Source organism: Geotrypetes seraphini, chromosome 2 (assembly GCF_902459505.1).
Source record: "Geotrypetes seraphini chromosome 2, aGeoSer1.1, whole genome shotgun sequence".
In the NCBI taxonomy this organism is placed as follows: domain Eukaryota; kingdom Metazoa; phylum Chordata; class Amphibia; order Gymnophiona; family Dermophiidae; genus Geotrypetes; species Geotrypetes seraphini.
In genome coordinates, this window is record NC_047085.1 from 188,965,461 (window position 1) to 188,982,914 (window position 17,454).

General features: G+C 40.2%; 1 protein-coding gene across 5 annotated transcripts in view; it reads right to left on the minus strand.

The window, feature by feature from the left end:
* Positions 1–17,454, minus strand: part of CDKAL1 (CDK5 regulatory subunit associated protein 1 like 1) — a 1,479,984-nt gene that overhangs the window by 1,187,587 nt on the left and 274,943 nt on the right. For all 5 annotated transcript variants that reach the window (XM_033934562.1, XM_033934560.1, XM_033934561.1 and 2 more), the window contains exon 4: positions 10,316–10,400. In XM_033934562.1, the coding sequence (XP_033790453.1) occupies positions 10,316–10,400 (85 nt within the window). The remainder of the gene's footprint in view (positions 1–10,315; positions 10,401–17,454) is intronic.

Consider the following 17,454-nt stretch of genomic DNA (forward strand, 5'->3'; position numbering starts at 1 on the left):
TAATAACAACTGCCCAATATTAAGCACTATTTAACAGGCCAGGAATGACTCCTGGCCAAATAAATAGCTTTTGGCCAGCCATCTACTAATATTCAGTGGATAATAGCTGGCTATCTTCCCCTGAATATTAGCGGTTGGCAGCTTAAATTGGTCAGCTATATAGTAACCATTATCTCTTTCTCTCTCTGAAATATCCTGTCTGCCTATCCCAGGCCTTATTGAATTCAGACACAGTCTCTGTCTCCACCACTTCTTCTGGGAGACTGTTCCACGCATCTACCACCCTTTCTGTAAAAAAAGTATTTCCTTAGATTACTCCTGAGCCTGTCACCTCTTAACTTCATCCTATATCAAGCAATTGCCGCCATGTTTAGCAGCCAAACCAGGCAACGCAAAAATCTATTTGCCAAAAATGGATAATTAAAACAGTATCACCAAAGTCACCTAATCAGTTATTTGGGGGAAAGACTGTACTCTTATGCATGCAATTTTCTTGTTTCCCCCTCACCCCATTAATTAAAAAGTAAGAAAACAGGCAGTCTGCAACATAACCATACAATTATGTCTACACTGATAACAAAGACAATCAAATGATACTTGAAATCAACTGCTCACTCTTTAGCAAAACACTATGGGGCTCATAATAAAAAAAATTTTTAAAAACAAACATACTAAAAGTGGCCTAAGTCAGTACTTGGACGATCAAAAGACAGATCGTCCAAGTACCGATAATCAAAACCAGCTTAGACCTTTACCCTGCATCTGTAAGCCTAGAGTGAAAAGGCACATTTTTTTGCAGAATAGATAGGGCGGGAGGTGGGCTGACCTAGACTTAGTCATCTGGTAGCCATAACCAAAAAAGTTTGACAGGTTGCCAGACAAAACTTATACATTTTGACTTAGACCAAATCAAAAAAGATATAAGTTCTGAATCGGGCTGCTGAGCTGATCGCGGCTGCCGTGATCAGCTCAGCAGCCCAGGTAACCTGTCCCACCCGCACCAGTAATGATCGCAGCAGAAGAGATGATGCCTAATCTCTCCTGCCACGATCCTCCCCCTCCCCCCCCCCCCCGGCAGGAGAGATGCTCAATCTCTCCTGCTGACACAAATACTCGAACCCCAAATCCCCGCGATTACCAGCAGGAGGGTGCCCAATTCCTCCTGCCGGACAGAAACCTCAAACCCCGAACCACTCACCGGTAGAAGGGAGTCCAAGCCCTCCTGACAGACAACCTCCCCCCCAACCCCCTTCCCCCCGACCAAGGCCACCCCTCCTAGAACCCTCCTCCACACTCCGACGATTTTGGGGGAAAAAAATATTTTAGACGAACTTTTCAAGAATGGACATTTTTCCGCTGCCGACTCTGGGCGACAAGAGCCCTATATGTCCAAATCAGACTAGTTGTTTTTTATTATTATTATGCCCCTCCACATGTTTTCTGTTGCATGGTTTCTGCCTTGTACTTTGGGATTCCCTTGCTAACTCAGAGGGGGTGGGATGAAAGAGGGTTATAAGTTTGGGGTGCCTATATATAAAAATACTGTTCGGTGTTATTTCACTTTTTAGCTTGCTTATACTCTAGTTAGATGTTTAGTCTGTTTTGTGTTTTATTTTCTAGCAATTCCTTGTAGTGTACATGGGACTTACACATATCAGAACACATTGCATGTCCTGCATACGGTTTATTTTGTACCTTCTCTTTAAGTTTGTCTTATGTTGTCATTCTGTAATGTACATCATCTCTGCTTCTAGTACTTTATGGTCCTATACACTAGATTTTACAAAAAAAAAAAAAAAAAATCTAATTTGAATATCTCCTATCAGCTTTACAGCTCATAAGCAGGAGATCAGCTGCTCGGTGCTTTCCACCCCACGTGCCCTCTGCACCCACCAATGCTGGAGAGCAGACTTTGCTGCATTACATGCTAAAGTCACTGCCAAGCAGGGCTTGAAGCCAGAGATTAAATGCTTTGCTGGACACAGAATGGTGACACTTTCTGGTCCGCCTAGCGCAGACAACTTCTGCTTCTGTTCCAAGGTACACGGAGGAACAGCTGCCACTGATGAGGTCAAGGCCTCTGCCGCTGGCAAATGTCCCTCTTCCCTTTGAGCATGCCAGATGCTAGTGGAGAACAATGTGCTTTTCCATGCCAAATGGGTTTTCTACAAATGATTAACCAGTTCATGCGCTACAACAAACAAATCATTTCAGCAATATCCATCCAACTGTTAGGAAAGTTAACATCTACAAGTAAAGACTGTGTCTTTTATTTATACCAGAAACACACAATTGTGACTAATTTGAGTTTATTTTCATGCTCGGAATGTTTTGCAAAACTCAAAGGAGTTTAGCTGTTCTGCTCTCCTTTGCAGCTCGCTAACACAGAAAAACCTCCAGACACCCAGACTCTTGTCTATGTTTATCAACTTGGAAAAATAACAAAACCAAAACAAGAGCAAGATTTGTTACACTACTGCGGGGAAACCTGTCCAGCACCCAACTTCTCACATCTTTCATCAAAGCACTTCATCATCAGTCACTGCAAGATTCCACGCTTGCTGGGTAGATAAACTCCCTCAGTCAAGGCCACAATTTAACTAAGCAACTGTTTGAGACACTTTAGAAATACCAGAATGATATATTTGGACCACAGTAAAACAAGAGAAGCGAGGACTACAATGTACGTTTTCCCAGGGGCTAATGCAATAAGCTGTGTCTCACAATGGTGGATCAAGTTTCAGTGCAATGTTCTAACATAGGTATGAGCTGAAAAATATTTTACTCTCGATGCAATAAATTAATAGTATGCAAATGTCAGCAACACAAAAAAACAATAGCTACATAAATATGCTTTAGTGCAGGGGTGGGCAATTCTGGTCCTTGAGAGCAGGAGTCAGGTCAGGTTTTCAGGATATCCACAATGAATATGTATGAGATGGATTTGCATGCACTGCCTCCTTGAGATGCAAATCTATCTCATGCATATTTATTTGTGGATATCCTGAAAACCTGACTTGGCTCCGGCTCTCTTCCACTGCCATCCCACCTCAGAGTTGTCTTGAGATCACTTCTTTCTATAAACTTATTCCCTTGCTGCTCTGATTTGCACCCACAGTTCTGAATACAGTAGAATCTGAGTTATCCAGCACCCACGGGGATTGGTGGAAACCGGATAACTGTTTTTCTGGTTAATTGAGAGTGTGTTAGAAACCTTGTCTAACACACTTTCAAGTCCGCCTCCCTCCCTCCCACCCGCCCCAAAGCACCAGTGTGGCAGCAGTCCTGAGTCACAAAGCCTTCCTCCCTCCCTTAAGTCCCAAAGTGGCAGAACCAGGTGATGGTCCTGAGCCAAGAAGCCCCTTCCTCTCACCCTCCTTTTCTCTCTTCGTTATCCAAAGCGCAGCGGTCAGCAGGAGATAGTCTCAAAACAGGCTGCTGGCGACCAGCCCTGGCAGGGCCTTTTCTCTGACGCATTGGAATGACACATCAGAAGAAAAGCCCTGTCGAGGCTGGCTACAAACAGACTGTGCCTCCTGCTGATCACTGTGCTTTGGGTAAGGAAGAAAGAGGGAGCAAGCGAGGGAGTTCATGGCTCAGGACTGCCATCTGCTTCTACCGCTTCAGAGCTTGAGGGAGGGAGGAGGGCTTTGCGGCTAAGGAACGCTGCTGCGCTGGTGCTTTGGGGTGGAAAGGAAGGGGGTTCATAGCTGTTTGGGGGCTTGATGGAGGATTTGAGGCTCAGGATACTACCATTGGTTCTTTGGAGGACATTTTTTTTCCATTAGAAATTTTTTTGCTGGTTGTGTGAGTCCCGGTTAACTAAGATCCAGTTAACTAAGACTCTACTGTACCAACTTTACACTGATGACTCCCAGATCTGTCTCTCAAAAGCAGAAATTTCACCAGGAATCCAGGCCTAAGTCTCAGCCTGTTTGTCTGACATTACTGCCTAGATGTCTCACTGCTACCTAAAATGGAACATGGTCAAGATTAAGTTTATCTTTTTCCCTAAACCCACTTTTCCCTCATTCTTTATTTCTGTGAATACAGTGTACAATGAATTGTGTACCATTCTGGAGACCGTACCTTTAAAAAGATATAAACAGAATGGAGTTGGTCCAGAGGAAGGCTATTGAAATGGTTGGTGGACTTTATCATAAGATGCATTAGGGCAGACTTAAAGATTTCAATATGTATACTCTGAAGGAAAGACAGGAGAAGGGATATATGATAGAGATGTTTAAATACCTACGTAGCATAAGTGTACATGAGGCGAGTCTCTTTCATTTGAAAGGAAGCTTTGGAACGAGAGGATATAGGATGGAGTTAAAAGGCAACAGGTTCAGGAGTAATCTAAGGAAATACCTTTTACAGAAAGGGTGGTAGATGCATGGAATAGTCTCCTGGTAGAGGTGGTGGAAACAAAGACTGTGTCTGAATTCAAGAAAGTGTGGGACAGACATGTGGGATCTCTTATGGAGAAGAAGAGATGATGGATGCTACAGATGGGCAGACTGGATGGGCCATTTAGCCTTTCTCTGCCATTATGTTTCTATGTTTAACCTCCCTGTCTTTTCAGCTCATAATGATGGGGCTCATCTTCGACTCCTCTCTTTCTCTGCCACTTCAAACAGACTCCTAAAATCCATGATTTCTTTCTGTTTAACATCATCAAAATTCATCCCTTTCTTTCTGAGTACATTAACAAAACCCTTACCCACAGTCTTATCACCTGCCATTTAAGATTACTGCAACTCGTTCTTCACAGGTCTCCCACTAAATCACCTCCCTCTGTTCAAAATTCTGCATCACAACTATGTGCCAATGTTGCTATGCTCATATAACCCCTTTCTTCAAATCACTTCATTGCCTCCCCAGATATTTCCATATACAGTTTAAACTCTTCTTACTGACTTAGAAGTGCATTCATTCTGCAGCTTGTCAGTATCTCTTCTCTCTTATCTCTCCCTACACCCCTCCCTGGGAACACAGTTCATCAGACAAATTTCTTGTCTGTGCCCTTCTCTTTTATTGCCAATTCCAGATTCTTTTCCTTCCAACTTGCTGCATTGCATGCCTGGAATAGACTTACTGAGTTGTTTTCTAATACTATAAAAACAATCAGTAGTAGTAGAAGAAAACACACCACTCATTACCACAGTAACCTACTGTGGTTTACTAAATTAGGCTTTGTTGTATCATTTCCTATCAGTGTGTAAACGGACATGGGATGAGTCAGATATGGACAGGGGGAATGAGCAATCTAATTAAAAAAAAACACAAAAAACAGCTGGCCAACTGGGCCCTGAATGCCTCAAAATCAACCCTACTCAGCAAAGATTCTCTGATGACCAAGTGAGACATGTACCAAGCACCCAGCATAGGGAGGGTTTCAACCAGAGAGCATTTAGTACTACAGAACTTCACCCATGTAGACCAATAATAATTAAGAAAAAAACAGGGGAAAAACACCACCACAGACACAAATATGTCACAACCAGAGTGAAATTGTCCAAAAAAGAATGATGTGCACTAAAAAAGTGTCCTTCAATCCGTCTGGTGAAATGACGATCTTTATTGTTCAAACATCAAATTAACTCGACATGCGCTTGTTTCAGCCAACAGGCCTGCCTCAAGAGTCTTAAATGTCACTAATGATGATATACGAGGTATACTGACACTCAAATGAATCTGACCACAAATCAATCAAAGAAGAGTGTCATGCCACAAGGAAAACAAATGCTATAGGCGTTGTGTCAACAGACAGCATGACACTCTTCTTTGATTGATTTGGGGTCAGATTCATTCGAGTGTCAGTATACCTCGTATATCATCATTAGTGACTTTTAAGACTCCTGAGGCAGGCCTGTTGGCCGAAACATGCGCATGTCGAGTCAATTTGTCAATTTGATGTTTGAACAATAAAGATTGTCATTCACCAGACAGATTGAAGGACACTTTTTTAGTGCACATCATTCTCTTTTGGACAATTCCACTCTAATTGTTGCATGACCAATAATAATTACCCAGTCTAGAGGGGCAACCAGTGGGCATCCTACTCCTCCCACAGCCATCTTGTAAAATGGAGGTGCACGATCACCTCTAGAAGTCAGTCTGCTCTATATTTGGCAGACAGGCTGCTGGTGATGCATCTAAACGCATCACTAGAAGTCAGGTGCAACCTTTTCACAAAATGGTTAACAGATAGAAAACAGAGGGTAGGGTTAAATGGCCATTTTTCTCAATGGGGGAAGGTGAATAGTGGAGTACACCAAGGATCTATACTAGGACTGGTACTATCTAACATATTTATAAATGAAGATCTAAAGGTGAAAAAACAGTGTGACAAGACGGTGGCTACTGCCAGAAGGATGCTAGGTTTTATAAAGAGCGGCATAATCAGTAGAAGAAAGAAGATGTTGATGCCCCTGTACAGGTCGTTGGTGAGGCCCCACTTGGAATACTGTGTTCAGTTTTGGAGACTGTATCTTGCGAAGGACATAAGAAGACTTGAAGTGGTCCAGAGGAGGGCGACAAAAATGATAGGAGGTTTGTGACAAAACATGTATGAGGAGAGACTGGAAGCCCTGAATATGTACACCCTAGAGGAAAGGAGGGACAAGGGAGATATGATTCAGACGTTTAAGTACTTGAAAGGATCCATGTAGAACAAAATATTTTCAAGAGAAAGGAAAATGGTAAAACCAGAGGGCATAATTTGAGGCTGAGGGCTGGGAGACTCAAGAGCAATGTAAGGAAATTCTTCTTACCAAAGGCTGAGTGGAAATTCTTCTTAACAGAGTGGGTGATGGATGCCTGGAATGCGCTCCTAAGAGAGGTGGTGGAGAGGAAAACAGTGACGGAGTTCAAAAAAGCATGGGATGAACACAGAGGATCTAGAATCAGAAAATAATAGTAAATATATTGAAGAACTAAGGCCAGTACTGGGCAGACTTGCACGGTCTGTCTGTATTTGGCTGTTTGGTTGAGGATGGGCTGGGGAGGGCTTCAATGGCTGGGAGGGTGTAGATGGGCTGGAGTGAGCTTTGATGTAGACTTCAGTAGTTGGTACCGGGCAGAGTTTTGGATCTTTGCTCAGAAATAGCTAAGAAGAAGAAAAAAATAAACTGAATCAGCTTGGGCAGACTGGATGTACCATTTGGATCTTTATCTGCCGTCATCTACTATGTTACTATGTTACAATGTATGATCTGGAAAGGGGAACAACAAGTAAAGTGATTAAATTTGTAGCTCACACAAAACTATTCCAAATTGTTAAAAGCATGTGGACTGTAAAAAGAAATTGTAGGAAGACCGAGGATTCAGATGCAATCACTATTTTTGGTGAGCAGATGCATCAGCAGGTTTTTTGCTGTATATTTACATTCCTCTGTTAAGACTCCTGATGCAGGCCAGTTAGGCCGAAATACGTATGCGTCGAGTCTAAAATCTTTGTTAGATACACACTATTCCTGCTCAGCAGCCCTTGGAAAATCATCCCATGGTCCAGGAAGCCGAAATGCTCTCGACAATACCATCACACATCCAAGCATTCATCTCCAGGATGTGAACTTCTCTGCCTTGGCCTTTACCCTCGACAGGAAGGATCAACAAGAATACGACCTTATGAGAGTCAGGGATTCTCCCTCAATAATGATGATATTATATCCCCAGGTAGCAGGAGGCACTAATCAGGCAGAGAAGGAACTACAACCCCCAGGATGTGCTGGGCTCAGTAGTTTAAGGCTGAGCTACCTGATAAGAGGTGGAAGAGCTGATGAGTCACAGGGGCAGGACAGTATATCTTTTCTAGTTGAAGAATTTGCAGAAGACAGGAAAGCAGAAAAAAATAAACTGGAACCAACTTGATAGAAAAATAAATCTTCAGACAACAAAGGCAAAAAAAAAATAAAAAAAAGGAATTTATTGACAGAAATGTGTTAGCTTTAGGAAATGTTTATAGCACATGTCTTTGTATTGTGTTCAACTGAAAAGGAACTGCATTTCTGGTTTTATTTCTCCATTGTTTAAAATACTTGCTGACCTTTGCTGTAGCTGATGGAGATCCCCAAGAACAGCCAGCTGAGGACCTCCTCCAAAGTTGACCAGAACTCCCTTCTACCAAGTACAGTAGTCACTGGCAGTATCCTTGAGCCACTGAGAAGCTAGCATATGTGACTTAGGAACACTGCTACTGCCTGCCAAGCTTAGTAAAAAAGGATTTTTGGCCACCTTCAGAGGAAGTCTTCAGTTGACATAACTTGAGGGTCCTAATCAGCTGGAGTATTTATATATTACTATTTACGTTAGAGGCTCTAGCAGAGATCCATTCAAAAAAGTATGTATTCTTCCAGATTAATATTTCCAAATTAATAAAGTATATTTGCTTATTTGTAAATTGGGCTCTACCAGAATTCAGTAGCATAGTTAAATAATTACTTCTGAAGTTTATGTGGATAGGCGGGGATGGATTTGATTACTTGCAGGGATGAATGGGGATGAATTTGATTCCAGCTTGGACAGGTAGGGACAGATTTTGTTTATGAAACACAAAGGTGTCACGATGATAGGATGAACTAGCCTAGGAGGCAACAAATGCTTTATTGCAAAGTCACTGATACTTGCAAGGTTTGGCACCATTCTCTACTAAACTTCCAAATAGTCCTGGTTATACATAAACACTGCATACTTTCGACTGTATACTTTCCCCTACCACCAAAGCATGCACACATTTGGCCACAGGTAAACACTCACAACAGGCCCTGTGTGTTTGCTAAGAAAAAGCAGACATTCAAAACAGCAAGAAAATAGCTAACTAGTTATTTCCAAATAAAAAGCATTAAGTAAAGGACATGGAAAAGTAATGTTAAAATGAAGCATTTGATGTATTAACATTATAAATTCCTCTCATCATCAGTAAGAAAATTATCTACTTTCAGACCAAACTTACACTTTAGCTGGATTTTGTAGGATGGCATCAGAAGACATTTAATTTATAATTTTTAAATAGTGTTCTCAGTGCTCCAGCAAGTAAGTCAGTACATTTAAGACCAATGATTTTGGGAACCATCACTATGTTTCCTTATCAAGAAAAAATTGTTAGACTTTGCAATGCAACAATTATTACTGTGAGTTGTTAAACTCAATACAGTGTTCCCCCAGCTGTTCGCGGTTGGTGGTTCGCGGTCCCGGTCATTCGTGTTATTTTTGGACCGCGAACCGCCGACAAGGAGAGGGCATCGGGAGAGGCAGGAGAGAGCAACCGAAGTGCTGCGAGTGCAGGAAATCACTCGCGGTTCGCTCCAACCGCCTCTTCCTGCACGAAGTCGGGCCTTATCCAATCAGGAGCTGCTTTGACATGCAGCTCCTGATTGGCTAAGGACTGACTTCATGCAGGAAGAGGTGGTCGGAGCAAACCGCGAGTGATTTCCTGTACTCGCTGCGCTCCGGCTGCTCTCCTGCTGCCCTCTTCAGGCTCCCCCATGAAAAACCATATTTGCGGTTTTTCGAGATTCACGAGGGTTCCTGGAATGGAACCCCCGCGAATCTCGGGGGAGCACTGTAGTTATTAATGTCTATGACAGTTTTAACGCAGAATAAAACAATATACATATCTGAATAATATGTCACAAAGGAAATGGCTCCGATAGCCAGTTGTAATGTCTGATGGTTCACTACCAACTTGTGGCCCAAAAATGTGTTTAAACATGAATTTCCAATCACCAACTTCATTAAGTATAGTTGCAACTCAGGCCGAATTTCAACATGAATACAATAGGAATACAATTGAATGATCACTGCTTCTAAACCTAAAATATAAATGACTACCAGAGCCATTTCCCTTAAGACATATTAATCAGATAAGTGCATGTTTCTATTCTGCATTAAACTCAATAGCTATTCATCTCCGTGACAGTTTTAACAACTCACAGTAACAATTGTTGCATTTCAAAATAAATTTTAAAAAAAAGTTTTATTGATAAGGGAACATGGTGCTGTGTTGATGGTTCCCAAAATCACTGGTCTTAAATCTACGAGTTGGAACATTTTATTTAAAAATAAAAAATTTATTTTTAGCACTATTTTTTGATTGATTAATTTATTGGTTAGTGCTAATTTAAGTGATTTCTTCCATTTTTCTAACTTTACATCAGAAGAGATGTATAAAAATTGAGACTCACTTCTGGCCTGCTCCACATTAAGATGGTATTAAATGTATACTAAAACACAGGTTGTACTTTAATCTTACACCACTGCATAGATTATGTTCTTAAGTTTCTCTGCTTTAGAGAAAACAATCCCGTCAACTTACTTAATTGAATTTCTGAAGTGATCTTCTGCTGGACTTTTCACCGTGCAGCTGTTCAGCAGCCACAAATCTGCTTCTTCTGGTTTTTCTGGAAGAAAGGGAAGAAAGAATGTCATCAAGAATTTCACATCAAACTAGGAAGATCCATGCACATATAGGTAGCAGATATAAAAAGGTGAAGCATTAGCAATAATTTAAAATTTGGGAATAGTATAGCCAACTGCTATGATTTCAACTATTGCTACTGAACATTTACATTCCTCTCTAATACACATAATTGAATTACCTTAAAATCCAATTTTAAAACAACTGAATTAACAACCTATTGAATTCTGAATCTACATAAGAGAAGACTTGTGAAGCATTTGTGGCAGATGAATAAAATCCAATGTCACAGTGGCGCCTTGATTTCCAGCTTGGGTCTTCTGCTCATTGAGTTTGCTGAGATTGGAAATGCTGCAGAAGCAGAGTTCAAATTTCCAGGAAGGATAGGAGGTAGAAGTCGGTCCAAAAATCAATCTGAAGTTCAGTAGACCTGGTCAAATTCTATCGCTGAATTTCAGATTAACTGATAGAAATCAAATCTGAGCATTTAAAAAGATGGTGGCAACTCAAAGAATTATTGTGCCAACAGACTTTTTGAACATCAGCTTTAGTACCTCAATATCTAACAGACAATGAAAGATCTTTCTGATACTTCTGTCTAAAAAAAAACTGGATTCAAATACATATAAAGAAAATAAAAAAATATTCAATGCAACTTTCAAAAACTGATCTACAAGTATATCAATACACATATCTAAAATTCTTCTATTTTCTTTAAAATTATTTTTTTTTTCAGGTTTTGGCTTCATCTGATCATCAAGCTTTATGGAACATTACCTTGTTTCTTGGTAGTTCTTTTATTATAAAATCTGCCCTTAATATACTTCAGACAATAATTTGCATCAAAACCACTGATAATCATAATTAACAGTTTGACATCTTACACCAGTTACATGAACTCACTAATGAACAAGAATTTCTTCTTGTTGTATAAATTTGAATTATAAAGGATTTAATTATGTTGATATTTCCATTTTCTTCAAACCTGGAGGGTAAAAAGTCTGTAGGTAGGGATATATGGGAAATATGATTGAAGTCTACAAAATCCTGAGTGGAGTAGATCGGGTACAAGTGGATCCATTTTTCACTCTATCAACAATTACAAAGACTAGGGGGCACTCAATGAATTACAGGGATATACTTTTAAAACCAATAGGAGGAATATTTTTTTCACTCAAAGAATAGTTACCCTCTGAAACGCATTGCCAAAGGTTGTTGTAAGAGTGGATAGCGTAGCTGGTTTTAAGAAAGGTTTGGACAATTTCCTAGAGAAAAAATCTATAGTCTGTTATTGAGAAAGACATGGGGGAAGCCACTGCTTGCCCTGGATCGGTAGCATGAGATGTTGCTAATCCTTGGGTTTTGGTCAGGTACTAGTGACCTGGATTGGCCACCGTGAGAACAGGCTACTGTGTTTGATGGATCATTAGTCTGACCCAGTAAGGCTATTCTTATGTTCTTATAAGGGGCCACTTGATAACAGTGATCATAGCATGATCTGATTTTTTTAAAATAAATCTTTATTCATTTTTTAAAAGCTAACATAAAGTGCAACAGGTTAACAAACAATTAGTACAATAAACAGCACTTATTAAAATCAAATGATATCATAAGTACATAACCCCCCACTCCCGCACCCTCCCACCTACCCTTCCTGGATGTGTATAAGACTTATACAAAAGTTAGTTAATTGACCCCAAATTAATTTATTATAGTGTCCCAATTGTAACGAATTCATACATTCAAACTTATAAAACTATAATTTATGTTATCCCAATTTTTCATGATTAGCTGCATAGCAACTCCTGTCATGATGAGAAGTAATCTATTCTTATTTGCATTGATTGGACTCTTGGGCATTAATAATGTTCCAAACAACACTATATCATACGACAATGACAATGGAACTTCCAATATCTTAACGATTTGACCCCATATGGATCTCCAAAATTTAAGTATCAAGGGATAATAGAACAGTAGATGATACAGTGTCCCTATATCAAGATGACAGTGCCAGCATCTATTAGTTTTAGAACTATCTAACTTTTGCAAACGAACAGGGGTCCAGAAAATTCTATATAACAGAAAAAACCAAGTCTGTCTCAAAGATGCTGATGCTGTACATCTCATCCTCCAAGTCCAAATCCGTGGCCGTTGAGTAGCAGAAATCTGCTGCTTAATCTCAATGCTCCAAATGTCTTTTAAACTAGTTTTAGGTTTTTTATTCAAATATTCAGATATAAATTTATACCAATTGGCTGCCTATGTCCTAGCAAATCTGTCTGGAAGCTTAGGCCCAGCAAGCTATATTGATTTTTTTAAGTTGCGTCAATCAGGGAACTCCTTCTGAATGGCCTGCTTCAACTGCAACCACTTATATGTTTGAGACTTTGAAATACCGAATGATTGTTGCAGTCGCGGAAAATCAATCATTTTCCCATTTGATAACATATCATCTATTGTGTGTATGCCTGCCTGCAGCCAATGCTTCCAGAGGATCTTAGACTCGCCAATTTGAAACTTGGAGTTCAACAATAAGGACTGACACGTGGATTGATGAATCGGAATAGGTATTATATTATTAATATATTTTAAAATATGCCATGTGGAAAATAAGATTCTATTGTCCTTGTAAATCCGAGGTAACTTGATACTTAAAACATGACCCAATCGCAAAGGAGACAGGAGTTGACATTCTAATATTAGCCAGTCCGGAAGACGCTCCAAGACTTCAGGAAGGATCCAATACATACCTTGCCACATAATAAAAGCTTGATGGTATCTATAGAAATTTGGAAAATTTACCCCACCCGCCACAATTGGTTTTTGTAAAGATACTGTAAAGATCTGATTTGATATAATCCCTAGAAAGCAGCTGGTTAGAGGCAAAATAATTCTAGACCCAATTTTTAGTGAAGCATGTGAATTGGTGCGAGACCTAATGGTACTGGGGCCAATTGATCAAAGTGATCATAACATGATCAAATTTGATATAATCCCTGGAACAAGTTCACACAAGAAATCCAAAACAATAGCCTTTAACTTAAAAAAAGGAGACTATGATAACATGAGGAGAATGATATTTAGTCCCTTTTTTGTTGAGACTTAAAGAAAAATAAATAATAATTTTTAACAAGTTGAAAATACATCACTTGAAAGGAAATAAAATCATCTAATAAAGATAATAAAGAATTCTAATACAAAATCAATACCATGATTACAGTCCACAAACTGGAGGAGAAGCGATCAATTACTTTCCAAGGGAAGTTGGAGTTTAAGAAAAAAAAATAATTAACAAGAATTACAGAGGACAGTTGGATTAATTATATTATATTGCCCGATTGGTGGTTTCAACGGAGGTTTCGGGCATCCTCATAGATGCTTTACCTTCCCAAAAAAATTGCAACTGTTTAGGTTCATAGAAAATATATCTTTTAGCTTGCTATATAATACAACATTTGCATGGGAAACGCAATTGAAAGATTGCTCTCAGGTTCAATACTGACTGATGATAAGTCAGGAATTTTTTACACCTGACTTGTGTCCACTTTGAAACATCAGGAAAAATTGTGATTTTGATTCTATGAAATTCAACATTATCAGTCCTATAGCATAGGCAAATGACAACTTCTTTATCTTGTAAGAAAATAAAAGTTACTAGCAAGGTAGCTCTGGCTGTAATTTCAATCTGAGACAATTCCAACATACTAGTGACATCCAAGTCGTCTGGTTGTTCTTCCATTTTATCTTCTATTGGCACATTTAAATAATATAATTTATGTAGCGGTGGAATATTATTTTCAGGATATTTTAGAACAGAAATAAGAAATGATTGAAATAAATCCCTAGAAGACTGCAGTCTAGAGACAGGAAAATTAAATATTCTTAAATTTAAATTTCTGTTCAAATTTTCCAGGTTTTCAATTTTCCTAGATGGTAAATTTTTATCTTTTAGTTGCAGGTAAGAAGAAGCTTTTAACTCTGCAACCGAAATATCAACTTTTGTCCATTCTAACAGTTGTAATTTCTCTTCAAAATCTTTAAACTGAATTCTATCATTTTGAATTGAAGATATTGAATGGGTGCATACCTAATGCAAATTCTCAATGGCACTCCAGATAGCCTCCATATCTACCACCGGTGGTCTTGTCAGTGGGGCAGGGAGGGAAATAGTCAAAGAGGTCACCATGGAAATGAAATCAGAAGACTGTTGAATATCAGTTTCAGTCCCTGACATACTTCCAAGATTGAGTCCTCCAGCCGTGAAAGCCGACTGCTGAAGAGTCGGCAAGTTGGAATCTCCATCCGGGGTCAAGGGTGAAACCTGCAACGCCGACAGAGACAACAATTCTGGCGCTTCCTGAAGGAATGTAGGCATCCCAACATCATCCCAGGATGCGGAGGAACTTCAGGCCTTGATGGGCTTAGCGATACATTGCCCTCCAAGATCAAGGTCTGCCCACTTCGGTCAACAGAGACAGAGACAACTGGAACAGCAAATGAAGTTATTGCTGTCTGCCACATCAACGGAGTGGAAGAGGAGGCAGGAAGGTCACTCTTCTGCTTACCCCTGCACGTCAGTATCGCAGTAAAAAGTTAAATTCTTCTGGTGAAAAACTTTAGAATTTTGCCAGAGAGTGCAGGAGCCACTAAAAATGCGACTCACTCCGACGCCATCTTGATTTCTCCCCCTGCTGTTTGAGAGACGATCATTATATACCTACCTCATGAGAAGAGATTCTTGCCTATACAGTTTGATAATAGTGGAACTTTTTTCTTGACCTATGATGACAGTGAGCTTACTAAATTACAGCGATTAGCTGTTTGTTATGCTCCTTTGCTATGAGGTCTTTTTTCTCCACTGTTATTTAAATAGGCAGGCTTCCTTCTCTATTGGTGGAAGAAAGTTGATATTCCTTTTGGCATTTTATAAAATTCCCCACTGTATAAGTAATTTTGCAGTACCACTCTGCACATGGTTTTTATCACTGTAAGGGGAGGCATTCCTGGAGTGGAGCATGGAATTAGAATTTTCAAAATAATGTACATGTTTTTACTCAGAAAAGCCACATGATTTAACAGGTGTAAGTGTATGTGGGTGATATTTCTGGGATAGTCCTCAAAATGAAAGAACATACCTTATTCTTTGGTCTATAAGATACAGCCTTCCCCCCCCCCCTCCGGGGCCTGGTCCTGCAGCCAATCATAGAGCGGCGCGGGACCAGGCAGGAAGCACAAAGGTTGCGCTCTTGCGTGGTATGTCGCTCTGCAAGGAGAAAGGCAGCCGTCCAGCAGGAGACCGTGCTGGACCACCGCCATTTAAAAAAGGTACTGGGGGCTGCAGGCAGCTTCGGGCTGCAGGAGACCGCGCTGGACCACTGTCACTTAAAAAAGGTACCGGGCTGTTGCGAGCGGTTTCGGGCTGCAGGCTGTTTTGGGCTGTAGGCTTCTTCGGGCTGTGGACTTCCTTCCCAGCACCAGACCACCAGATACGTGTAGAGAAGGAAAAACCAAGAGAAAAAAAATTCTGAATCAAATTTTTTTTTCTTGGTTTTTCCTCCTCTACAGGTGGGTGCATCTTATGGTCAGGTGCGTCTTATGGACTGAAAAATATGGTATCTACTTTCTTGCAGCAATCCTAAAGCATCCATGAAATGAACGGCTTCATTCTAAACAGGGGTGTCAAAGTCCCTCCTCGAGGGCCGCAATCCAATCGGGTTTTCAGGATTTCCCCAATGAATATGCATGAGATCTATTTGCATGCACTGCTTTCATTGTATGCTAATAGATCTCATGCATATTCATTGGGGAAAACCTGACTGGATTGTGGCCCTCGAGGAGGGACTTTGACACCTCTGTTCTACAAGAAACCACTTCAACCCCAAGTAGCATACAAGAACAGAGAATTGTATGCTTGGATTTTAGAGGCACTATATGGTTCCTTTGCATGCTTACTTTGCAGAACATGTGACAAAGTACATTTAAGGTTATAAAATTGCAGGTGTATGAAGCAAATTAGGACACCATTTTCACAAAAGTTCATGAGCCAGGGTATTAAAAGAATATTTAACCTCTTATCTGCTCAGCCAACAAGGATGCAGATCAAGTCGTTATTATCTGCCTTCTGCGTCCTGTGTGCACCTTAACTATATGTTACAGTATTTCCTTTGTCTGCCTCAACTCTTTGAAACTCTTTGTCATTTTATATATTTTCAAATTTGTCATACATGAGATTTAAGTGAGGTCTTTAAACCTCTCTCTTTTATAAGGTGTATAAAAATTATACCTTATTCCCTTCTCCTTAAAAGATACTTTGGGCCCAGAAGTCAGCAGGGAGTGGCTTCTGCCCAGTTGGGTCCCACTCTCTGGGTCATTTCCAGATTTTCAATAGTGTTTATCTGGAGGGGGAGGAAGCTCTTGATGAGGGGGGCCTTGGAAGAGAAGATTAACAAAACTACTCTCCCCGATATTCAGCCAGCTACTTAGTTAGCTGAGTAGCAGACTGAATATTGCCGTTATTCAGTTAACAGCTATCTCTGACCCCCAATTCCACTCTCGTGAACTGCCCTGGCACTAAATGGATTAACAGTAAAGTGGTCAGAGAGGATATTCAATGGCATTAAATGGGTAAGCCATTAAAAATTCAGTTGTGATTAAAAATATTTAATTCGGCAATTCTGTTTAAAATTGTTGCCTGAACAGCAGCTGAACTTATTATTATTATCATCATTATTAAGTGGTTTACTACATCCAGGTTAGCCATGTAATAAACATCATCTTATCTCTATTGGAGCTAAAGCCCTATCGGTAGGACATTAAGCCCTCCATTTTGTTTTGTTTCAATGATCTTTTAACAAACTCAGCCAAAAGGTCAAGAGGCTGTTCTCAGCTCATGACTTTGAACTTAAGGGCTCCTTTTATCAAGGTGCGCTATGGGGGTTAGCGCGTCAGACATTTCATCACGCGCTAACCCCTACGGCACGCCAAAAAACTAACGCCTCGTCAATGGAGGCGTTAGCAACTAGCGTGGCAGGCGG